This window comes from Trichosurus vulpecula, chromosome 1 (assembly GCF_011100635.1).
Source record: "Trichosurus vulpecula isolate mTriVul1 chromosome 1, mTriVul1.pri, whole genome shotgun sequence".
NCBI classification, from domain to species: domain Eukaryota; kingdom Metazoa; phylum Chordata; class Mammalia; order Diprotodontia; family Phalangeridae; genus Trichosurus; species Trichosurus vulpecula.
Genome location: NC_050573.1, coordinates 234197411 through 234223546, shown reverse-complemented (window position 1 = coordinate 234223546; position 26136 = coordinate 234197411). Strand labels below are relative to the sequence as shown.

General features: G+C 35.1%; 1 protein-coding gene across 12 annotated transcripts in view; it reads right to left on the bottom strand.

The window, feature by feature from the left end:
• The window catches only part of EPB41L3 (erythrocyte membrane protein band 4.1 like 3), a 196382-nt gene that overhangs the window by 10487 nt on the left and 159759 nt on the right, over positions 1 to 26136 (bottom strand). For 4 of the 12 annotated variants that reach the window (XM_036742222.1, XM_036742219.1, XM_036742220.1 and 1 more), the window contains exons 10-13: positions 23849 to 23946; positions 22900 to 23075; positions 19793 to 20013; positions 5865 to 6056 (exon numbers count right to left, since the gene is read on the bottom strand). In XM_036742222.1, the coding sequence (XP_036598117.1) occupies positions 5865 to 6056; positions 19793 to 20013; positions 22900 to 23075; positions 23849 to 23946 (687 nt within the window). Of the gene's footprint in view, positions 1 to 5864; positions 6057 to 6550; positions 6617 to 6780; positions 6817 to 9178; positions 9233 to 14177; positions 14742 to 19792; positions 20014 to 22899; positions 23076 to 23848; positions 23947 to 26136 lie in introns of all 12 variants that reach the window. The other 8 variants (XM_036742213.1, XM_036742212.1, XM_036742215.1 and 5 more) reach the window with 6 other exon arrangements.

Sequence of the window (26136 nt, the reverse complement as noted above, 5' to 3'; positions counted from 1 at the left end):
AAGTTAGGAAGAGAATTCTTATATTTTGCAATATAAATGCTTATCTAGTATTCATGCATTTTTCCAGCAGAAGCAGATTATTTATTGTGCTAATTGATCTGAAGAATCAAAGAGAAAATAAAAAGAAATTTGATGGTAATGTCCAAGTAAATAGCTTTGTTCTTGTTCCTTTTATAGAACAGTAAGTACATATACTTTTTACCTTCAAGCCTTTCCCCACTCCCCTCACTTCTACCTTGGTGAATGTACAACTAGCTCTCTGCCATTTTAAATAGCATTTGGTTATTAATTTTACAAAAGGTAGTTACCAGAAAAGCCACTAAGTCAGCACAGAAAGAAAAATGTCCAAAGTGGAGGAATATTTTTTTTTAAATTAACAAGCATTAATTTCCTCAGCTCTACTTGTTAAGCCAGTTTACTTGTTGCCAGACAGAATATTTGTATCCAGAGAAGCAGTTTTATGTCATTAATTTTTAACAACAACAACAAAAATTATACCTCTCTTCCTATCTTTACTTTCCCACAAAGATTTAAACCAAATACTTGCAGCTGACAAGGCTTATTTGGTCTTTTAATGATATAGTGAAAACTGTGTTTTCTGCTAATTCAAAGACTTCTTGGACAAAGACTAGCAGACAGTAATTTTTCAAATATGGTAATCTTAGAAAAGGGATAAGTTATTTTGTGAACTAGTTTATAATTACATTTTCTAAGATTTCTAGTCCTTCTATTTGGGGATTATTTTATGGCAAAAAGGATGAAAAGCAAACATTTAACCTGGATTTTGTTATCTATTCAATCAGTGTCTCCTTATCTAACACAAATTGTAAAACAGTAAGGAGAGGTCAAAATTAAATACATTTTTTTTTTTTCAGAATTAAGATGGTTGGCACTGAGAGGGAGTTTTAAAAACATCACATCCCACTCACTGAAGTGACTATGATGGCTAAAAATGAAGGTAAACATGGTCCTCAGCAAATCCTGGTATTTACCATGACGTAATGTCAGCATAAACCACTCATTAATCTAAATGTATATGTTTTTATGTGTGCATGCATATGTATATACATATTTGTATATATGTATACATATACACATACGTGTATATGTAAAGGTAGTAAGTTGGAGTGAAAAAGTCTAGATTTTAAAATATGAACTCTAAATATAATCAAATTAATTACCCAAGATAATGGGAGAAGAGATGTAGATAGAATTTCCTTGTTGCTGTTGTTGGTTTTTAAATAAAGCAGATGAGCTCAAACATTTATTTTGATTCCTGAGTACGGTCAATTTAATTCAACAATTAAACGCCTATGTGCAGAGCATTTTGCTAGGTAGTAAGGGAGTTATAAAATTTAGATAAAGTGTAATGAAAAGTGGAAAGTTTCAAGTCTAGCTGCAATTTCTGATACATACATGCACAATTATGGTGCGAAAAGTATGTCAGAGAGTGCAGAGAAAGCTCTGTGTGAGCTATAAAAGATTTAAAAAAAAGTCATTACAAATGGGTGGCATGTGTGCTTAGGAATGGAAGGGGGATCAGGAAAGGCTTCACTGAGGAGGCCATTTGAGTCTGTCAGGTACATATTTCAATCCTGTCAGTCACTCATATGTGTATTCGCATTCAATTATATCCAATCCCTTCATACCTGCAGCCTTATTTTCAGTGGTTTAGGAGCAGGTTCAGTAATTTGGGAGTCACGATTTGTGGTTGTAACAGAAATTAATTAGTCAGTAATCTATTCATAGATGATTGATAGAAGAACTGGAATTTAAGAATACTTTTAAGGACCAAATTGCTCTTGTGAATTGACATATCTGCTCCTTCTGATTAAGGGCTGTCTGTGGAAGACTAGGTCCTCATTTATAACTAGATAGAAGTTCAAAGGCTATGACAGAACAATACAATCAACCTTGTATTGTCCAAGAATGGAGTGAATTAACTATGTTAAATCTACCCAGTAGTGAGAAGATTCTAATGAAATCTGCTGTTATGGGCAAGCCAAAAGAGGGCTGTGCCGTGAGGTCTCTGGAACTAAATATAATGGCATAAATGACTAAATTCCTTGACAGTAAGGATTGTTTAATATTTTTTCTTTGTATTCCCAAGTGCCTAGCACATAGTAGGCATTTAATAAATACGTGAGGGTTGATTGATACATATGCAGAGGCAGACCTAGGAAAAATGGAGAGAAACTCTATCCCTAATCCTTTTATTTGTATTTCACAACCTCCTCTTTCAACAATCTTCTACCTATTCTATCCTTTCTAAACTTGGTAACTATTCTGAATTTTGTTCCAAAGGGGCTTGCTTTCTTGGCTAGACTTCAACTTGGAAAGTGTTTCCCGTGAAAGTTTAATCTAATAATAGGTTAAGGTAAATTGCTCTCTAAAGGGACTTGCCATTTTAAGAAGTCTAAAAGGAATAAATCTTTAATGGAATTTTCGACATTGTAAAAAGTGGTAGGAGAGCTATTTTTGGGTAGAGGTCCCTGAGCTAAGAATCTCTTCAAATCCTGCCTTGTACAGGTGATAGGTATCCCTCTACCTATTCATAAGGCTAGCCTCCTTTGTGTATGTATATTTAACTTTACTCTAAAACAAATATGTTTTCTGTATTACCGATTGTCTTATATTATCTATGCTGCCTTTCTGCTATCAATAAAGACATTTACAACTTGACTACATGATATACTGCTGGCAAAATGAAACTAGGCTTTATAAAATTTAAATGAATGAAGTTAGCAAATAAATGCACATGTTACATGTTAGCAAAATGGACTCAATCCCATTAGCTCATTATAAATATTTCAATTTCCTTTCCCCTTTTCAATTGTTCACAAATCAGTAGTTTAGTAAAACAATTGGGGTTCATTAAAATTCAGTTCAAATAGATAAAACAAAAAAGAAGAATGTCACACTAAAAATCATCAGCTTTTCTTTAGTTTTTATGAAATGCCATCTTATCAGCAATTTTAACAAAGGGAACAGCCAAAGACACATAATCAGTCCTTGAGCCCAAGTTCCGTTGGCATTTTGACAAGATTTGTACTGGTATTTTTTTTTAGAATGGAGTGGAAGAGGAGAGAAATCCCATCATCTAAAAGTTAAATAGGGGATTTTATTTTTTAATTTAAAAGTAAGCAAAATTAATCAGTATAATATTTGAGACTTAATAGTCCTGTTTCCCAATCTGAACATGCTTTGTCATAAAAATGAACTGTTTGTAAACCAATGTGTTTTATTTGCTGATATTTCAGAGGACAAAATTATCTTGTGATTTTTAAAAAGCATAGAGCAGGATATATAAAAAGCAGTTTAATGATGAGTATGGGTAAACAATTTTAACACATGAACTTTCAATCTGATGCTATCAGTTGGTCAAATCCTCACATCTAGACTTGACTGTCATCACAGTATCCTGACAAAATTGTGTAACCGGAGAACCCTAAAGAGTTCATTCTGATTTCTTATGCCTAGAGAGCAAACCCTGAAATTCTCAGACCCAAACAGGAGATCCACCATCACCCCTGAGAACCTGTTCTTATACTGTGGGATTATTACAATCTGGAAACTCTTCTTGAGAATATCCAAGCATCTATAAAAATTTAAACCCATTTTTTCTCCTATTCTCTTTCTTGTAGAGATGGAGAGAATTTCTGCCTATTACAGCCCTTCACATGCTTTAAAAAAAAAGGATAATAAATTAGATAAGGAGACTTTAAAAATCTCTCCACTTACTCTCCTAATTCTAGTCTAAGCTCTCTCAGACAGAAGGATTATACATCTTGAGCTTAAATATCAGCAAGCATAGAACCTATTACTGCTCTTGGTAATTTAATACTGGGTCTTCCAAGAAATCTCTGGCTCTCAGGTTATGTCGAACAAAAAATATGTTAAAATAACAATAGCTGTGGGACAGTGGTAAGACCTTGGGAGCCCGAAAGCTTTGATTATGTTTGACATATGGGATGACCTTGATAATGCAAATACAGTTATATTCAAAAGTACATTAATTTAAAAGAAGGTTAATTTTTAAGACATCTTATTTGAGGCTCAAGAGGTTTGTTTTTTTTTTTTTTAAATAGAATGAGTATATGGTAGAGCAGGTGCTTGGATAATCCTACAATGGTAATTCATATTTGTATAGCATCTCAAGGTTTACAGTGTTTACCCTCTGTAACATGAATATATAATTGACCTTTTAGATTAAGAGCAGTAGTGACATAGCTCTTTACTTTTCAGAAAGGATAAAACTTTTAAATGCAGGGATATTGGGTTCTGGAGCCACTCTTATTAAACCAAGACTAAATATACAGAAATTGAGAATCTGGGATTGTAGTTGTTCAATTGCGTTTCCCATTTGGGGTTTTCTTGGGAAAAGTATGGAAGTGGTTTGCCACTTCCTTCTCCAGCTCACTTTCCAGATGAGGAAACTGAAGCAAACAGTGTTAAGTGACTTGCCCAGGGTCACACAGCTAGTAAGCATCTGAGGCCAGATCTGAACTCAGGAAGATGAGTTTTCCTGACTCCAGGCCCAACACTCTATCTACTTTGTCACCTAGCGTCTCCAGTTGAGAATCTACTGAACTACTATTCTTTACTAAACTCTATAGGAAGGATCAATAGGCTATATGTTAAAAACTTTTTAGAAGATGATTTTAAACAGCTTAAGAGTTTTCCTGATCTTTTCTGCTTCCTGCAGCTGAGCACTGCTTCACAATAAAGCAATTTATTAAAAACAAGTTAAATCAATGTAAAAATCTTTCTTTTAGAAATACAGTAAAAATAAAAAGGGAATAAATAGACACAGGAATAATTTGTTGCATGTTAAACTTCTATGTAGAAGCAAAAGTTATTGTTCATTCAAGGATTCCAAAATCCTTCCTATGTACTCTGAGTGGCCTGTGAGATGAAAGATTAATTTCTTTTACAAACAAATTATACTCCCCTCTTCAAAAATTGATTTTGGACTGATTTCCCAGCACAAGCTTGAAATAGATGTCTGCAGTAGAACACTGGCTAGAGATCACTGAAACCACATAGCTTTTTTAGCATCCCAGATCAAGGCTCTAAGGAAGGCAGAGTAGTCCAGTAGAAAGAATATTGTCTCTGGAGTCAAAAGACCCTGGTTCAAATCCTGCCCCTGATACTTAATACTTATGTGACTTTGGGCAGATAGCAACTCCTATGGGCCTCAGTCTCTTCATGTAGAAAATGAGGTGGCTGAACTAGATGGCCTCTGAGTCTCTTTCAGCTCTAGGACTATGATCTAATGATCCTCTCATAGAAAGCTATCAGATCCTTCTATTGGCTTCCTCTTATGTTACTTCACATCGCCTGTCCCTTAAACAACTGAAGAAAAAGACTCAAGAGTTTGAGAGAATTCCTTAGCTACAAGAAGCTTAAATCATGCCGAAAGAAAACTAGGATCTCACATCACACTCTAATTTTCTGGATTTCTCCTTTTAATTAATTTCTCTTTTTAATGTAATTAAAAGGAATTTAAAGGGTTTCTTCAAGTTCCTACTCTTCTTTGGTAGTTTATAGTCCATCCAGCTTTTATTATGCCTAATTTTTAAAACATACTATCTTTTACTTTGTTATTCTGCCCTCCACATACTATCTGGTCCCAAAGCAAAATATGAATTAATGAGATAGCTAATCCTCTGGAAGCATCACATGTTGAAAAGCCTTTTGTGAGGCTGTTTTCAATTTATGCAACAGTCAGCAAGTGAATTCAGCTCAGTCAGCCTATGCTCAGACCCTACTTAAATGTCTTTCCACATGGCAGAAGAACAAATAAGTGGAAGCAAAGGAGCCATGAAAGGATGACACTTCCAGCATGAAGATGAATCACTGACCTCTTCAGGCACAAGTGGTTCAATCATTGGGGCATCCTCCTGCCTCATAGCGAGCCGCACCGGAGATGTGGAAAGTCTCTTTTCCCATTCATTAGTCACAGCAGTTTCTGTGGAAGTTTCTAAAAAGGTTCTTTTCAGCTCACTAATGTTGGTCTGATGTTTCATCAGTTCTTCCTGATTTTTATCTAACTCCTATATGCAAAAAGCAAACAAAGAGAAACCAAAACCCAACGCATTACACCTGATTCTCTCTTTTCCCCTGCCTGTTCATAAAAATAAGCATTCAAATGACAATCTGGTTAGTATAGAATAATTTTCAAGTAGCACTCTTAGGCATCAGGTTTCATGACACTGCCACACACACTGGTGAAAATGTGGTATTTAAAAGGCAATGACAGAAGAAATCTACTTCAGATGAAATAAAAATCAAAATATCTAAAAGGTAAATTGTGAAGAGCTAAGATCGCAAATAATCAAAGAGAATTCAAACATATGCACACACATATTAAAAAAAAAGAAGGCATCTAGCTCTAATACAGGATAAAGAAGGTCACAGGAAGCTGGAGAGGTATACCCAATTTATTAGCAGGTGGAAGAACACATTTCATGCACCATAGTGAGAGTCCACAGGTCGACCACTGAGAATCACCACACACATACATGCACTGGTATATACCAATACCAACCTCTAACATTAGATTACTATGTTTGATATACACATTTTCACCCTTTATTCGCTTAATCAGACTATTCTGAAAAAAGTGGAGAAGAAAGGGAAAGGTAAGGGACATGGTAGTCAAAGGGAACAAATGCCATCATCCTACATACTGCATCAAAAACAGTTAACTAACTACATGGCATGCTGAGAGATTTGACCACCACATCTTAGAGTACACATTCACTTTTTCATTTCTACCTGTGCCTTGAGGTCTGCATCTTCCTCCTGATCCGACTGTCAGCATCAAGAAAAAGTGGAAAATAAAGTCTTACCAAGACAAATCATTCCAAGACTGAAACAGATGAGCTGCACATTCCTGCTCCGTAGTTCTACTGTGGACTTCACATCATAAAAGACTCACACACATATGCACTAAGAGAGTGACTAGGAAAGAGAGAATGACGGCTTCCATCTCTTCTAAGCATGCTTTAGAAACATCAATATCTTGATTTCCGAGTGGGATAAACAGCTACTTGTACAGTTAAGGCTAAGAACAAGGACCTGAAAGATTGTATCCCACAAGAGTTGAGGATGAACCTTTGAAGCATACTGAATGGCTTCTGTAGGTACTGGTTCACTATCATTTGATGTATCACTAATGAAATGACAGCAGAGCTAAACCAGGCTTATGTTCACATCACCCTGGGAAGATTAGGAAGGCTCACATCACCCTAGGAAGTCAGAACTGTGAAGAATAGGTTTAAAGTTCAAAGTGACCGAATACATCAATTTATAAGATGAAAGTCTAATATAAATTACACAAAAGATAGGCAATGAAAATTATGAGTATGATTATATACATTCATATACAACGACAGGATATTGAATTGATGGCAGATCACAAGTTTGAAGATGGGTCAGAAAAAGGACAGTATTCATTTGTATGTCCTTAGATACATCATTTAACTTCTCTGCATCTCAGTTTCCTTATCGATAACAGACTGTAATCCCCACACCACATGACCCACATGATTTGAAAGAGTTTATGCAAATGTTGTCTGTAAGATGGGGATAATAATATCCATGGTATCAACCACTTAGGGATTTAGGAAAGATAAAATGTAAAGTACTTTGTAAACCTTAAAGAGTCCTTTATATGTCAATATTTATGATGATAAATCAATCAACAAGCATTTAGTAAGCACCTACTATGTGCCTACGCCTGGAGATGTAAAGACAAATGACATCAAGGTGACTATGATACAGATTAAATTAAAGCTAAAAGTACTATGCATATAGGCTGTATACACACACATGCATATACATACATGTGTATGTAGATGTTGGTGTAATACATTAACCAGGAAGTAATATTATATTATTTCTATTACATTTGATAATTTTTTAAAAATTCTAAAAATCATATAGAAAAATCTCCCCCAATCTGTATGCTAATTTTACTGTATTATTTCTAATTTTAATCTTAACTATAATTTTCAAACATTCAAGTTTCATATGTGGATGTTTCTTGGTTTCTCAACAACTATCCACATTTATATGGTGCTTTAAGGTTTACAGGTTTCTTTCCTCACAACCATCCTCTGTGGTAGGTAGTATACTAATAATACTTTTTTTACAGATAAGGAAAAGAGGCTCTGAGTGGTTAAATGATTTTTTTCATGGTCATGATCAGTAAATCTCTTTTTCTGCTCTCCAGAATTGCCTTTCTGCAATCAGTGTTATTTCCAAGGCAGCCAACTAAAATCACATCTTGAGCTGGCTCACCACATTATCGACAGTGACTTTCAGGTATTATTTAGAATAGTTCCAGATTCCTCTAAAGATCAATAAATTGCACAAATATACCAATGAGATTTTTTTAAAAAAATTGATAATTCAACTTATATATAGATATCTAATTATTTCTTCACAAGGCATTCATGAGTGAAAAATAAATCTGTCATGTTAAAAGAATGTTTTAATAAATTACCAGAAAAGGAAATGTTCCATTATGAGAGTGTAATGCCATTTAAATGGAAAATGTTAACTTTGGAAATGAAAGTTTGTTCTTTTTGATTACCATATTCTAACAGGTAAAGACAATATGAATGATGTATATGGGGTGTTTAGGGTTTTGTTTTGTTTTTTAAGAGCTTTATTCTAAAATGTATGCTGAGTAAAAAAAAGGAAGAACTACTGACATGGATTTCTAGGCAGTAAAATTCTTAGCATAAATTGTCAATCTCCATATATGGCTGGAATATACCTTTTTTCTCCCTTGTAAGCAAATGACTGGTATGGGCTCATTTTTTTTTAAAAATAGATTTTATGGTTTGAAAAAGGAAAGAAAGGAAGCATCACGTAGTTCTGTAAGGGCAAAAATTGGATGGGGTGAAAGATGATATAAGGAAACTACCATGACTGCTCTTTTTATTAGCTATCATACATAAACTTTTTATGATTTTTATACTTGGTTAATAATTACTTTCAAATCTTAAGTCTTCTGATTCTGGTGAAAATTAATTTCATTTACAGGCAAGGCAGCATAAAATAAGCGCGATGTCCAAAGTATTCATTACAGGCAGAGTTGTATTATATGTTACACTTCCTTGGCTGACAACTGTACACCATATGTGCTTTTAGTTACTATACCAACCTCAGTGGCAGTGGTTTCACCATCAGCTGCAGTATCCGTCTGTTCACTGTCAGTCTATTGATTACACAAGTAATCAAGGTCCAGAAGGTAGGCAGGAATAGAAAATAAACACATTCTGTCAAACAGGGCAGGTCACAGCTCAAATAGGTCCATCTCTATGACTGGGACCTGCAACACACTACACCTTCCCAACAGTATGCAGCTTTAAGCAAGAGCAAAAGAAAAACCATAACTAGGTTTGATCAACACAACAGACTCAGAGGAAGACTCAAGGTCAACATAGCATGATGCTTTATTGTAGTGACTATTTCAGCCAATCTGAACTGTCTGGGAAAAGAGTATAATGGGTTTTTATCTTGGGGAAAGTAGGTTTGTTGCCTTTTCCCTCCCATTTTTTTAACTAAACCCTTAATAAATCTATTAAATATTTCTGTTTAATGTATTAAAAGTTGCTTTTTATATTAAGCTTACTTGGAGTTGAGAGGTGAAATTTATTATAAAATATTGTTTAAAAAGCTACTATAACAGTCACCTGACTTTCAGCCCCTCATTTAGACAGATTTGATTATTTACATTGTTTATGAACCATCAGGCTGTCTGCATTACCAATTAGTTCCTACAGGCAGATCAAAGTAACTCAATAGCATACATAGCATCCGTGCAAAAATGTCATTCACTTGATGAAGAAAGTTGCTATTGAATGTTTTCTAGATTAAATATATATATTTGCTTCTGCTTTTTCCAAAATATAAAGTATATTGAACTATATTCTTAAACACGTCATTCTGATAAATATTGTACAAATAAAGCAGATAAATAACATCTAGTAGATACAATAAAAACAAAGCACAGCATTCTATAGTCTAGGCTGGTCCTAGACTGACCTAGATGCACTGTTACGCTTATTGGCAAGTTCCAGACTGGCTTAAAATCAGTTTTCGTGCCAAAAATAGTACAATTTAGATAGACTACTTCCTCATGAAGATGACAAACCGCAGCCATTACTGTACTACGCTGAATTCTACAGTCTTTTAAACTGACTTTTATTTTTACAACTATCTACCCAAATATTAAGAAGAGAACTGTTGATCAATAGAGAGTCCCAGCTAGGAGATGGAATAACTGGAGCCAGGGAAATCTAAAGGTTTGGACTATATGAGGTTGAGAAGTCTTCCTCCATTTTTAATCTTCCACAGGGAGTACAAAAAAAGACACAAATCTTGTATTCTGACTTTCTTCTCTTACATAAGTTGTTTCCTAATTGGTGATATTTGAATGCACTTTTGGATAGTTCTACCAAGTTATAAAAAATAGCTTTCTACTAGTCCTAAATTTCTATGGCTTTAGAAGTATGAAAGGAAACCTTAAAAATAGCTACTTTCTTAGAGTAAATGATGACGTTAGGTCAGTGGGATATAATACCAATGTATACTCCTCAACCTGAGGACAATCAGAGTTAAATATGGGTAAATTGGTATGGTCCTCTTTTTATACCTAAAGGACCACGGTAAAATATCATTGAATTGCAGTGACTAGGGGGGGAAAGGATTGCCTGAATTAGTAAAAAGTCTAGTAAAAAATCGCACATTTTGAAAGGAACTTAAGCTTTCATGAATAGGTAAAAATGATGCAAAATTAGTATATAAACTACTTCAAGTGTTTACTACTAAATTTCAGAGTTTTTTCTCTTAATAAGGTAATGAGTATTTACCTTAAAAACGTGTTCACATTATGAATTTATTTAGCAAATTAATTTTTCATAAATAGTGCATAAATTAAAACTCTAAGCAGTCCAAACTTTCACAAATTCCAAATCGGTGGAACCCAAATTAATGAAATTTTATTTCATTTGTAGGTTTTATTTATGTGTCAACTGGGGTAAGGGTGCTACATGATCTTTCATGATAGAACATGATGCCTGTACATCTTAAATTATTAGAACGCTATGTCTGTACATCTTAAAGTATAATTGATTAAACAAAACAATTGATTTCTTAGCATTTCGTGTACTTAGTGTCTTGGAGCAATACAAATTGTACTGAAGACTCTCAAGGGGCTAAGTTCCATACAACAGCAAGGCAAATTCCTCCTCCTTGTACTGAGATCTGATTTAAGCCTGTTGTTATTGTTTGTCCTTCATCCTCAAAGAGGACCATGACATCAGGAAGGTGGTGCCATGACTTGCAAGTGAATCAGATTTAAGTGACGGATGGCTGTGCAAAGTCACCAGCCCCACTTTCTCCTCCGGAGCCATTTGTGTCCAGTGGCAAGAATCAGATCAGGACGACTGGAGAGGGCCCTGCTGATCTAAGTCTAATGTCTTCTGATTAACTCCATTCTCCATACATTGAAATCTGTCCCTTTACTCCTTTTTCTGAGCTTTCTCAAACTACCAAAGAGAAACTCATCAGTTAATAATTATTTTTAAATGCATTCTGGGCATGTGGGAAGATATAGATCAGGATGAAAAGAAACCTGCATTTCAGTATAGAGAAAATGTCTACTTTTACATGTGCTGTTAAATAACATTAACACTTCAAAATGTGAGCAATGATGTTACAATTTTAAGGCATCATGATGGACATTAGCTGGTTACACAGAATAAGAAAATTAAGGAGCTGAAAAGGACCCTGAGAAGTCACCTGATCTAGCTTCCTCTGATGAGGAATGACTGATTACAGTTTTGTGGAATCTAGAAAACATTATGGATGATGTAGGTGAATTGCATAATGCTGATTATTTTTGCCAGAGGAGTGGGGTAAGTTTTAAATATTCAGTCCCTTAGCTTCCTACCTGAATGCATGACCCTGCTAATAAGCAGAACTTCATTCAGGAACTGTTAACTTCAAATAAATGACCAAATACAAAATTGGTGCCACTGAAGAGCAATGGAATGTGTGGAGGGTTCCTCACGCAGGCAGGGTTTTACCAAGAGAAAGGGTTAAGTAAACTCTTCAGTTGCTGGTTTTAATTTGTAGGTTTTGAGTATTTCGAATACAAAGACAGCTATGTGCTAGAAAGCTTCAGTCCCATGTCCTCTCATTTGCAACAATTAACTGCTGTGATTTGTTTTGCCAATGTAATGCAGACATGCCCAAGTTTAACATTAATTTTCATGCATTGTTTACAACAAGATGTATACCCTGGATTAGGCACAAGATCTGTATAGTTTCCTACATAAAAGTTCAATATTTTGCATAAAACTGCAAAACTTATATACCAATGCTACTGTTAATACTCTGAGTCATCAATTCTAGTGTTAAGGGGGGGAAAGATCACTTCAGAATTGATATAAATTAAAGAGTTTTAAATTAGCGGCTCAACATAAGCACATATTTGATCTATTCCTAGACTCTTATTAAATGTTTCTCTTACTGTTATAACTAATGGCAGCATGGCCACAGATTTAAGATAACTCTTAAAGGGAGGATATTGTATTTAGGTAACAAGGGCTCTTTATAGCTATAAACCCTAATGGCCTAACCTATACAGTTCATTAATTTCTGATCCACAGACATCCTAGAATTAGCTTCTGTTATGTGGCTCAGATATAGTGTAGCCTTTCATATTTAGCAGCTTAAACTTTCTCTCTCTGCCTCTGCCCCTCCCCCCCAAATCTCTGCCAAAACACACACACTTTATGCTGTCTGTCTGCAAAGGAAGATTCAGACCATATCTGAATATTGGCCCATGCATCACCCCTTTAATTCCTGTATGCTCATAGGTGAAACTGAAATTAATGTATTTTAAATAAAACTGATAAGACATTCTTCTTCCTGTGTTGCCTTGATTTTGTGATTTATCTTAAAGATATATGATACACGCATATCTCTATGATATATATATATACATGCATATATTTTCAAAAGAATATAAATTATTATTTAAGATAATGCATATACATGTGTATTGCATTTTATATATTTCCAGGAATATTTGGCTATCTGTTGCAATAAAATGCTTCCCGTTTATATGAAAGTTGGTGCCTGGGGAGAAACTTAGGCAGAAAAAAAAAAGATGGCTTGATATCTGTGCTTAATAGATTCTGTTCTCTCTTTTTCAGAATGAAATTTACTGGGGTACTTACATTTCTATGGTATAGAAAGAATGCTGGGCAAAGGGTCATCTTTTGGCAGTACAGTTAATTTATGTAGCTTCCACTTCATCTACTAGTATGCTCAGATTACAAGGAAGCATTCAGAATCAAAATCTTGGAATGACTTTTCTAGAAGTTCATTTTCAAAAATTCCAGAACTCACCTACAGGGGCTCCACTGGTTGACTGTTCCGTGGTGGGCTACTAGACTCCCCTGACATTCTCAGTGTGTGTTTGGATATATGGACCCTGACTCCATCATCAGTTGAAAAGGTTGCCTGTTCTACCTCACTGACACAAAATACATGGTCTAGCTAATCCACAGGCAAATGACTTGAAGATCTTAGCTTCAAGTGGTCCATCACATGTCTCCTGATGATGTATGACTGGAAATGACCACATAGGGGTCTTCTCTTTACTTACTGGCCTGATGCTGCTCGAGTATAGTATGATTTAGACCCTAACTACCTCAGAGTCATTACTCTCTCTAATAGCAAATCAGAATATTTTTCATGACATTAATATAAATGCTTTCCTTCAATTCTTATTTTTTATTTCATACTTATTTTACATGTAATACATCTTCTTTGATAGATTCTTCCTGATTTTATGACTAAATAAGGACTTTTAAGGGGATTTCAGGTTTGATGCTGCCAGGTGCACAATGCATTGGAGAGCTGAGAGATCTCCCAAGTTGGACCCAGACTATGACAAAACACAAGGTGTTGTGCCTAACCCCGGGGACCATGTTATACTCTCAAACACACAAAACCTCTTAACATATTGGCACAGACAATAAATGAGGCTCTGAAAGTAGGACCACTATCGAAGCAGCCGTCTAACATTATTTCGGACTGAAGCACTGAACACAAAAAGGAAGTGTGTTCTATGCCGAGGTACACACCTCTTCCTCTGAACTGTCACTCGGGTCATTGTCTAGTGAGGCGCTCAAGGAGGCTGCCTTGGGCTCCAGGTAGCAGAGGCACATAGCCAGAGGGAAGGAAAGAGTGAGGGCATACGGCACTGAGAAAGAAGCGGACAGCAGAAAGAAAAAGATGAAGAGGAAACAGGGCACAAGCGATGGAGAACGGATTGGGAGGTAATGCTGCAAATTCGCAGGGAGGAAGTTGGTTTCAGAAAGGTTGGGGAAAGAGAGGTACCCATCATCATCTAGAAGAGAAGGAAATGACTCCGGGAGTTGCAAGGAGAAGGAAAATAGCGTTGCACCTTTGCAAGTTTGTTGTTTGTAGCTAAAGGCCAGGTCTTGATCCCCTGTGTAAGCTTTCCCTTTCCCATTAGAATCCAAGTCAGGCTCACCACCGGTCTGCCCAGTGTCTCTGGCTGGCTCACAACCTAATGCTTTTTGAACATTCTCCTTACATCTCCTACGAAGTGTTGCTGGAGATGCAGTGGGACCATTACATAAGGATGGTGAGGAGGAAAATGAACTGTTGCCAAGCCAAGATGACTGATGAAAGAGTGAAAGAGAAAGAGAGAGAGAAAGAGAAAACAGCAAAAAAAGGTGCAAAAAGGACAAAAAGAAAATAGTAATTAGTTCATTTTCTTCTAGGAATAAGTATAGTTATAAAACAAGAATTTCAGCACTAGGGTTGTTCACAGAATTAAAAAAAAATATTCAAGCTGCATGCCAAAATTGTCATGAATGGCTAATGGTTACAAATTTTAAAAAAACATACAAACAATTTCTTTTTTGGTTAGCCTGCCTATGAAGGTATATATAAGTATAGACATATACAAATACACATTTTAAGAAGCTACAACATGGGAGTCTGTTCATGTTCAACTCTAGATTTTATGGAATTCAAATGGCTATAAAATTTCTGCCATAATAGATTTTAAAAGTACTTTCACTAAGTCATAACAACATAATTGGAAAGCTTTTGGGGTTTGACAACTTTAGATACTAAGACTTTCGAGAAACCTTCCCTGACCTTTGGCTGAAAGAAATGTTACTGATATTTCAGCTGGTTGAAAAATTGAAAATAAATCCTGACCTGACACAAAATTTTCACCATCCTTTAATTTTCACTGAGTTTGAAATCAAGTGAGCTGCTAAAATCTAAATTTCTGGCCTCATTCCTTTTCAAAAGGCTAGAATGACTGGGCCACTCACTATATCAAATAGTAATCAGAAACAGATATACATGAATTTCTACCCCCAGTTAGCTAATAACATCCAAAATCAGATGTTTTTAAACCACTCACAAAAAAACAAGATTTCTTTGAATTTTTTTGGTCCCTATAAAATAATTTTAAATGAAAACACCAACTGGTTTTTAAGAAATTAACTAGGGAAAAATTAAGATAAAAAAGAGAGTAAGAACTACTATATATTTCTTAAAGTTTGCCTCACTGGTATAATGGTTAGCTCATAAAGAGAATATGTCTTGCCTTATCTCCAGTCATTATTAACCTAGTAAGAGGAGGCATTTCTGTGGATGATCTTTTATCTTAGATTAGTCTAAAGAAAGGCAAGACTCAACTTCACTGCAATGTGTCAGACAGCCTCATCACATTTCATTATGACAGGGGCTGTTCAAATCCTTGTTCAACACAGGAACACCCTCACCATATAATTTATCTAAATCTCATTATATCTAGTAGAACAAACAATGCTCTGCTCAGAGGCAGCTGATGGCTCAGGGGATAGAGTGCTGGGCTAGGAGCCAGGAAAACCTGAATTCAAATCTGACCTTAGATGCTTACTAGCTGTACGATCCTGAGTAAAGACTCAAACTTTTATTTTGCCTCAGTTTCCTCATATGTAATGTATAATAATAGCACCACACCTCACAGGATTGTTGTAAGGATCAAAAGAGGGAATATTTATAAAATAAGCATTTAGCCCAGTGCATGGCACATAGTACTCCTTTCCCTTCTAGGAACAACGAAAACTGGGTACTAGCTTTAGTTCCACCATGGTGGGAACTTGAGCAAACTATAACCTCTCTGCAGCTCAGTTTTACCATCTCTAAAACATTATCTACTTCTCTCTGTCTCAAAGGAAGATTTAGAGCATGAAGAAATTAGTTGTAAAGCTTCCCTCCCCCCAAACAATGAATAATCTGACATGCTATCATTATTATTCTTAATTTGAAGATTCCTTTTGGGAGGTATGGTCCCTTTTATGCCAATACTTTTATGAATCTGGTTCCTAATAAAGAAAAAAAAATCCAGGTAAAACCTGTCACAACTGAAATAGTCCAAAGAAAATTTCACTTTGAAAACAAATTAATAATAATTTTGCAAAGAGCTCTCAATGTGAAAGTGATTTCATATATGCTAAATAGCTTTTGTAATTACCATAAACATTTTTTTTTTTTTAGCATATAGTTATCACTTGTGTTCAGATTCCATCCTAAGCACCTGGGCATTTTACACAGCCATGACACTGGCACCTAAAACAGGAGGTGTCCAACAATGAACGAGAAAACCATATTTGACTCAAGTGGCTTCTCAATGAGATCTAGGTCCGGGCAGTGGCAGGCTATTTCAGGCATTTGAGTCTTTATCCCAAAAGGCTTCCAGAGTATACTAAGGCAGCTTCCTTTCCCTTTGGCCACCTGAGAGGCCACTCACATAAAAAAAACAACACACCTTTGATGCACATTTCATGTATGTACCACTGTTATTAATGAATTAGTATTTATTTTCAAGCCGAACTCTATGTATGGTAAAGACTTTGAGGCTCTACTTAGGAACAGGTGCATACCCTGGATTGGTAAGGCCTATTTACAGTGCCCTCCCCCCCAGGCTTGCCCCTGTGAAATTCAGGGAAATGTGGAGAGCTGGGAAAAGTAAGATGCCTAGAAACTGGGTCAATCAGGCTGGGAAACATTTTCTAGCAACTGTGAGGTAACCTGAACTTTTATTTTTTTTTCTATTGTGGGCAGTTAGAATAATGATTAAACTAATAACCCTGAAAACTGACTAACGGTCTGGCATCAAGGAGGTCTTCCCAGCACACATTGTGCAGGATTTTTACAAAGCAGCTTCACTAGAATAATCCTGTGAAGAAAGCAGTAGAGGCATTTCCTCCATTTTAAAGATGAGAAAACCCAGGTTTAGGGTGAAATGAGAAAGAAGCAGGACATGCATTAATATTATTATGCCTTACGTATATAGATATTTAATAAGGGCTGTGCTATAGTATAACAGATATAAATCTGTGTCTCTCCTACTATGCCATATGAAAACAATCACATTGTGCATAAAAAATATTTGTAAAAATGAGTTTATATGAAGCTGATTTTCTAATACTAACAGGCTTCTGAACGGAAACTGTCCTTTCTGGCTTATACTAGACTGCCAAGTATCTAGAAGTGATCATATATGCTATAAAAAGAAGCACAACATCTTCCTTATTTGGCATGAGACTATCTGCATTTTAGAAATGATACACCAATTATGGTTTATACACATTTCATGACATTTGGGGTAAAAATATTTCTAAAAATAAAACTGAAGTATTAATTCAAAAGTGATAACTAAGACAATACCTCAAGGAATGGAAGGGAAAAGTAAAATTCAGTCAGGTCATGCTTTTGGGTCCCAGTGTTGAGCAAACTACTTTCTAAGGAACATTTGTTAATGAAGCATTGTAAAAGAGGGTTAATATGCTTCAATCATTGGGTCAGTCTCAATGTCTCAATGTCTCAGAGGGCAAAAGTGTTTTAACCACCCAAAGCAAAGGCTTTTAGGATCCATGGGTTTGTGATATTTATGATGTATTTCCCTTGGGTGCATTTCAGCCACAATTCTAATCAGTTCTCATTCAAGTAAAACATTTCAAAACCACCAGATTTTGTGGACTGGTTTATAGCAAAAATGGATATAAATCATAGCTATGTATGTTAGTTAATACAATTAGCACTTGCTTTCAAAACCTTTCCCACTAAGTGACTATTTTAAAGTCAACTAAAAAAGAATGTTTCCAATTGTTTTCAAATCATATGGCTGCCATAAGCAGCATGAAATTAACAAAACAATTAGCATAAAACTATACACTTATTCAGCTAGATTACCTCAAATTTTTTTTAAAAAATACTAAATTATTGGTTTATTTATAGATCAATTCAAATGAAATAAAATTTTAAATAAACTATGTTAAAGTTACAATGAATGTCTTTAAAGAAGGGTACATGTAATCTGAAAACACGTCTTTATTTTCTGCTATGGCTACATTTTAGTATCTAGTTAATTTGCTCTCTCAACTCAAGAAACCATTTAACTATGGTTAACTATTACTAGCCTGTAGAAAAATAAGAGGTAAGATCAATATTTAATATAACTTAGTACAATTGAACATTCTAGGCCTTTATTTCGATGCATGATACTTAAAGATGGGCCTGGAAAAAATAATCAGAAGTGCCATTTGTCTACAGAATCTACTATATTAATCATCTGTATTTGAAGAGTGCCTATCCTGAAGACCAGAGCCATGTAATCCAGGGAGGGGGAGGGGGATCTTCTAAAGTTGGCTTTCAAATATCTCTCCACTAATGGGCATAATCAGATGCTTTTGATCATAAAAGCAATGATTATCATTTCAATGTATGTCAACGACCATTGCTGACTTCATAGCTCTACTCACAGGACTTTCCTCCTTCTTTCTTTTACTTTTCATTTACCAAACTTCCAGCAAGATTTATAAAGTTTGAGTTAACTTATTGGAAGGTTCTCTTACAGTGCCTGAAATATGGATCATCAGAAAAAGTCTTTACAGAGTAAACAAGCAGCAAGAACTAATCCACATTAACAATGGCGATAATAATAATGAGGAGGCGGAGGAGGAGGAGGTTGGTCCCTAGGTTCAAACCTGGCTTTCTATGGAGCTGTTCTTTTGTTTTCCCTATTTAACACAGAGTTACTAATCAATGAGATGACTGCATGCTTCCCAGGCTGCTGTGGCCAAACTGTTCATCACCTGCTAGTCAATTTCTGGTGATGAGTTTCTCTATACACTTAGCTTGGTCCTCAGATGGCAGCCTGTCAGTGGGGCTGTATTATTCGGCATTTATAAGATCCACGGAAAGAGATGGCATATAAATGTACAAACTAAAGTTACTCAACACATCTAAACAGAGGAACGGCAATTGTACACTTTCGTTAATAGAAAAAAACATACTAAGTAGTGGAATAGGAAAATGGGGCTAGAAACAAATATAGGAAAACAACTATTGAGTCTAAATTATGAATCAAATTTGCAAATTGTTATATGGTTATTAGAAAATCAAATTTTAGAGACATTACTGGGTTAGCTGTCGAAAGTCTTACACAGAACCTCAGTTGTTTAAAAAAAAAAAAAAGGAATTGTTTCAGAAGCAAACAAGAGTTGTAAAAATAAGTGAATGGATCAAGCTGACAACATTTATACGACCAATGTTGAAATATGCATCATCCCAAGACTTATCACAGTCTTTGCTTACTTCCTCTAACAATGGCTTGGTGGTCCCCAGAACAGTGAGCAAACTGCAGAAGAAACCTAGAAAAATCTACCTTTGCCTCATGCCGTACTGCTGAGACTGGAGTGACTTCCTCAGCCTTTTTCCTCTTGTCTTCTTCCTCATCACGCTCTTCTTCTGCCTTTTTCTCCGGCGTCACAGTTGTTATCAAGTTGGTCTGAGAGATGCCCTTTGTCGTGGCGTACTGGCCAGTACCAACCTCTGCAGCAGACATAGAATCCTTCATGTACATTTCATGGTTTTCATTCACTGATGCTAAAGGCAAATATAAAAAAATCTGAAATAGTTAATTCTGTATGATATTAAAAGTTAAAAATATCACAATTAGTATTGGAAAATTTCCCCACATATCAGAAAGCTTGGAAAACTGGCTGATGAAGTTTGCTCAGTGAATACTTAAGCCTAAGGGCACACATAGCTTCTCTACATTTTGTATACCCATGTTTGCAAATTCTTTAAGCGCTTAATACATAAAACAATCAGAATGATTTTAGCCAATCCCCATGCTCACTGGTAAGAAATAATTTTAAAGAAAGAGCTCTGAAGATGTAAGAGTCTAAAAGCAACTGGAAATACAGGAGGAAAAGCCTGAGTTGACCCCTCCTCTAAGTCCATTTACAATCAAATACCAAGCAGCATCTCCTGTAGTTCAGCTCATTCAATGCTAGTTCTTTTTAGTAGATATATTTGCTTCAATATCCATGGCCAGGAATTGGTGTTAGATTGAAAATTATTTTTATCATAATTTTGGAAATATCTTTCATTAACAAGTACTATATTAATAATGGACTTTACAAAAAAATATCCCCAGGATACATGGAAACATGATCTACTATTAAAGTCATAATGATAATTAAACACCATTATCTAGCCAGAGATGAATAAAACAAGTGGTAAGTGATTAAATGAAGATAAGAAACACTGAAATCTCCATTGCAAGGTAACCTGGAGGCAATGAAAGGTAACAGGCATTTGTATAACAATAACATTTGGGAAGCATGACAAACAGATGCTAAATGGAAGCCATGCAAATGCAATGGATGCAGAGCATCTAAGATTTAAGAAATGTCCTTTCATATTGTGAAAAATGTTTTCATTAAAATACCCAATTACATTACAAAAATCTAGTGCTAATCATTTTAGGCCCTGAATGTCATAAAATTGATCAAAACATAACAAATTTGTCTCCAAATACACAAGAGTTAAACAAACAAACAAAAAAGAATGAACTGCAATTGGTTTTTGATTTAAAGACCCTCAGATATTAAAACAAAATGGTGGAAAGGGATCCTTAAAATCCTTGTAATAGCAAAATCACTTTAATAAGCATTCACTTTTCTTCACAGAGTGCATGCCTAAATCTTAAAAGTTCCTTTAAAACGTTTCAAAAAGCTTCTTTAACTCATGATATTTCTCTGGACTTGCTATCTTAAATACAATGCAGCTAAGCAAAAAGCAATTTATGCTTCAACATGCATTTCCCAGCTTGCAATCAGCACAATCCCAATCCATGAGAGACAAGACATACTAACATCATTTTTGGGCAGGGAGAGGAAGAGATAGGATGTTATTAGCATATATACTTGACCATGTTTTTCCCTTTCACAGCAAGAAACATCATACCAAAATCATTACTACAACCACATTCAAAACAAACATGTTCTCTTAAGAAGACACAACACAAACATCAAACAGTGAAATAAAATTTTAAAAGACATGACTTTAATAACTTAGATTTCTTAGATGTTTAATATAAAGGCATTAACTCAGAGTCTCTGATTAAAAAAGCCAAGTGAGAATATCAGGGTAAGTAGAGAGAAGTTGGTACTATTAAGCTAGAAAAAGTAATTGGGATATTCTAATCTATATTTAATTATTGGCAGTCCCAATTTGACGACAGGTTTGTGTTTCAAAAGTGCAAATGTAAGTTGATTCTCTCTAATATGGAATAAATTTCCCCAAAGAAACAATGCTACCAATGGTGACTCAATATATCTTGGAATATAACATGAGAGGCAATTTCATCAACAACTATATCTGAATTGTATTGAATTATCTATCATGGATAATAGTATTTCTATGTAGAAATGTATTCTGAGTTTGCCCCTAAGAACGCATCTAATATATCTCCCTTTTATAGCACTTGGGTAGAAGTAGAGGGGGAGAGAATTGAGAGGTAGTAAAAGTACCCACAATACAGATAACATATTATTTCCTAAAAGGAATTTCTGAAACAATCATGTACCAGGACAATTTTGCCATACATTCATTTGACTTAATCATCAATAGCAGGTAATGTCCCTAAATCTGTTTGGTTATTAAGCAGTTCCTTCTTTTATTTGCAACAAATGACATTAGCCTCAAGCCCTTAATATGGTTTTTATAACAGGCAACAGAGCCTAGTATGATCATTTTTATCTACCATTATTAATCAATTATAAAAACAAAATTATATTTATTATTTGAAAGCTAGGACACATGTAACACGTTTGTTTACTTTCTATAATTGTCAATAAACCTGCTCCGAAGATTTATAAAGAGATTGCCTGCAACAGATTTATATTACTCATATATTCTATGGCTGCCATTTTTTGGTGTTATAGCACATCTTTCTCTTGAATCAAAAATTTCCCGAATTATCAACAAAAGCTAAGAGGCAAGATGGTATGGAGTGGATAGAGAACTGGCCTTGGGGTCAGGAAGCCCTGGGTTCAAGTCATACCTTTAAGATGTACTGAATGAGTGACCCTAGACAAACCACTTAGCCTCTCCCAGGCAACTCTGTAAAATTATAAATTGCAACCCAGGAGCAGAGATATGCACTGGCAGAAGGAAGTTCCCTATATCAATGAAATCACAGGTCTAGTCCCATCCCACCCCTATCAAAACAAGCTAGCCTACCGTGAAGAAACTGGGTTCTTTATTTCCTACAACCCATTGTCTACATTTTAAGTGAAACTGGAAAAAATATATAAATTGAGGCTGCAGGTAGAATTATTAGTTCAAAAATTATCACCCAGTCATATGCAACAGGTTTCTTTTATCACAAGGTGAGGAAATCTGAGTTTACAGAAAGCTCATGACCCTTGAGCCCATCACAACTAGTGATAATTCTAAAGTGAGTTGGTCAATAGCTCTTACCCCCATCCAGGCTTCGGGACATTGTGTACCGTTTGCTAGAAGAACGCTCAAAATAAGGTGCCGGTCGATCTATCAGTGCACTAGCTCTCCTTGTTTGAGCTTGTGTTCTGCCACTATAGCGGAATTTGGAGCCCAAGGTAAGGAATTTCTTTGGCGGTGCTTCTGGTAACAAGAGCCTAAGAAGTATCAGGGAGAAAAATGATGCTTAAGTGTTTCTCTCTCTCTGTCTGTCTCTCTCTCTCTCCCCCTCCCCCTCCCTACACACACACACTCTCTCTCTCTCTCTCTCTCTCTCTCTCTCTCTCTCTCTCTCTCTAATGGAAAGTGAAATACTATAGATTCTTCTTCTGTTTCAACAAACTATTATATAAATATCAAGCTGAGAAAATTGATTTGACAAGAGGAGTTCAATTCAATTCAAATGCCATTTCTCTGAAGAACAAAAAATAATTAGGTGATATTAATGAACTAAAACAGTTATTTCCCAAACCAGAACATGTCAGGTTTCATGTGCTGGTTTTATGAGCAGAGATTTCTTTTTTTTTTTTATTACACAGGTAAGGAGGAGAGATTGAAATCTAGGGTAGTGATGGGTAAATTTCAAAGGAAATAAAGAATGGAAGAAATATTCTGAAGAAAAAAGATTAAAATATTATAGAAAAGAGAAAGGAGAGGATTCTGGAAATAGTGCCAAGGAAAAGATTGGGGTAGAAACTATGAAAAGCTGGGGAAGTTTTGGAACTGTCAATATAAAAATATACATAAGCCCCCAAACTAATTGTTTTGCAAACCACTAATTTGAATTGGTAAAGAAATATTTACTTCTGAATTTTAAATATATTTCTTCCTCTAAGAAATCTTCCTTAGCACAATCAATTGCTAACAATTTGCTTCATTAGCTGAATTATTCTACAGCTGTTTAAAAAAAAATGAAAAGATCTCTATTTACCTGAAAAATGTGTGGTGTTCAACACATACTTTCCATAAACGCTTTGCAGCTCGATGGTTTGGCAACTTAAAGCCAATGGTACTTTCAAATTGTTCAAACTAGATGAGGGAAAGAAAAAAAAAACCTTCAACTGAACATTGATTTTTCAATAAAGAATTATACATAACAGTTTCTGACATGTAAATGTAATAGCATTGACAACAGTTTGCAAAGATCATTAGAATCCTCACATAATTACATTTAACTCAATAAATTTATAGTGGCCTTCATACAGTTTAAGCTTTTAAGAAAAGCCAATTTTCACAGGAATGTCTCTTCCTTATAATAATCTTCCATACATCAGACTTAAAAGACCTAAGGGTCTTCCTTTACCAAATACTCAGTTTTCCTACGTACAGATCAGACATGCATAAAAAGGTGCTTTTCCATCTTTCTTTGTATCCCCAGTGCTTAAGCATTTAGTGAATGTTTGTTGATCAAGTGCTAAATTTAGGTATTCTCTTTTTACAGTGGATTTAGAATGTCCAGTTAAAGCTTATAATCCAATTCCCTGTTAGTACTTGTCTAGTTAATGAATAAAATTCTCAAGGACTCGGTGAAATTTTTGCATTTCATTCTTTGCCCAACAACACATACCATATCAATATGATTTAAACATGAATTATCTTGCTAAATGTGAAGTATATTGGCCTCCATTTTATTTAAGTTCAAAGTTTTTCTTTAAGTTCAAAATTTTGTGTAGTTTTCAGGTTGACCTTGTATAATCTGGACATGTCACTAAAATTAAACAATACTTCGTGTGTTTAGGTTTTATTTTGATGCTTGCTGAACTGATGGTGCTATCAATCAGACCACCAGAGGGAGGTAATCATAAACATTAACATCTCTCAAACTAAACCTCTATCACCACGTTTTCACCAAATACATTTTTTGAGTGTCATCACCCATTGCCTTATCTTTTCCACTCAATTCTTTCCTTATTTCTGATGAAACGGATCACTAGCAAAGTGGTTCATGTGGCCAACAATGAAGGTGACAGATAAAAGAGAAGACATACAAATTCAGCCAGGTTTGGGCTTCTTTTCAATCTCCTTGGACTACCAAGGTTTGGTTAAAGCCTCTGGGAACCATTGAGAGAGGAAACCTAGATGTTTCAGGTATAATTGAGTTGTCTATTCACATTTACAATGTAAGGAATGCACAAGCGGTAGCATAAACTATTATCCAATAGGCTAATATAACATTCATTTATGTCTATGTATATATGCTATACATTTCTATGATGTAGTCTCTAGGCTATGATTATTATATAAAATTACTGTAATTTCAAGTTAACCCCTTATATAGCAAAAAAAAAAAAAAAACCTTTTGTCTTTACATAAAACTTTGTGATTTAAAATTTTTATGCTTTTATTTCTCTTGCTTTTTAAAAACTGGTGGTATATTTTCTCCATAATGGGACTGCCATTAGGGATAAATAGTTTGGAGAAGAATTTTTAGGGTTTCCATTAAAAACTGCTATATTAAGTAATAAAGTACTCAAAATTAAAAAATAAATAATATATGTGTGTGTATTATAAATGTTTCCCTCTCTCTCTCTCTCTCTCTCTCTCTCTGTGTGTGTGTGTGTGTGTGTGTGTGCGCGCACGCGCGTGTATATATGAGAATGTCAGCTCCTTGAGAGAATAATCTGCTTTTTCATTTGCACTTTGGTATCAACAGTATTTATTTAGCACAATGCCTTGGTTAAAGTAGGTACTTAATGACTGTTGAATTGAATGTGAGAATAGTCAAATCACTGAAGAGGTAGAGAACTTCATTAGTGTTCCTACATCATTCTTCCATCTTGCTGCCCAATAGGTACAAGATTTCAAATTTTAAGTAAGGAACAAATTACAGATGAATTTTTTCTGGAGTTCACATGGCTCATACACAAGCACACAAAAGAAACATGATATTTACCTGAAAAATTATTACTGATAAAGTGAAAACTGAGGATTTCTTTAATAGTATAATTTGTAAGAGATAAAATTCTAATGAACCTTGCATTTCCACTTAGATACAGAATTGGAGCTCAAGATGGGAAACTGAAATTCAAGGATAGTGACCATTTAGAGAGGGAAGTAGCGATCACAAGCCATTTCCAATTTATCACTGTAACATAGGAAGATAAAGCCATGCCAGGCTACTTATTTCCTTTACACATACAGTTGGTTAATTTGTTAGAACAGAGGAATTCCAAAGATAAACTACATTTGGGTTTTAGCATATGCAAAGGATGATTAACT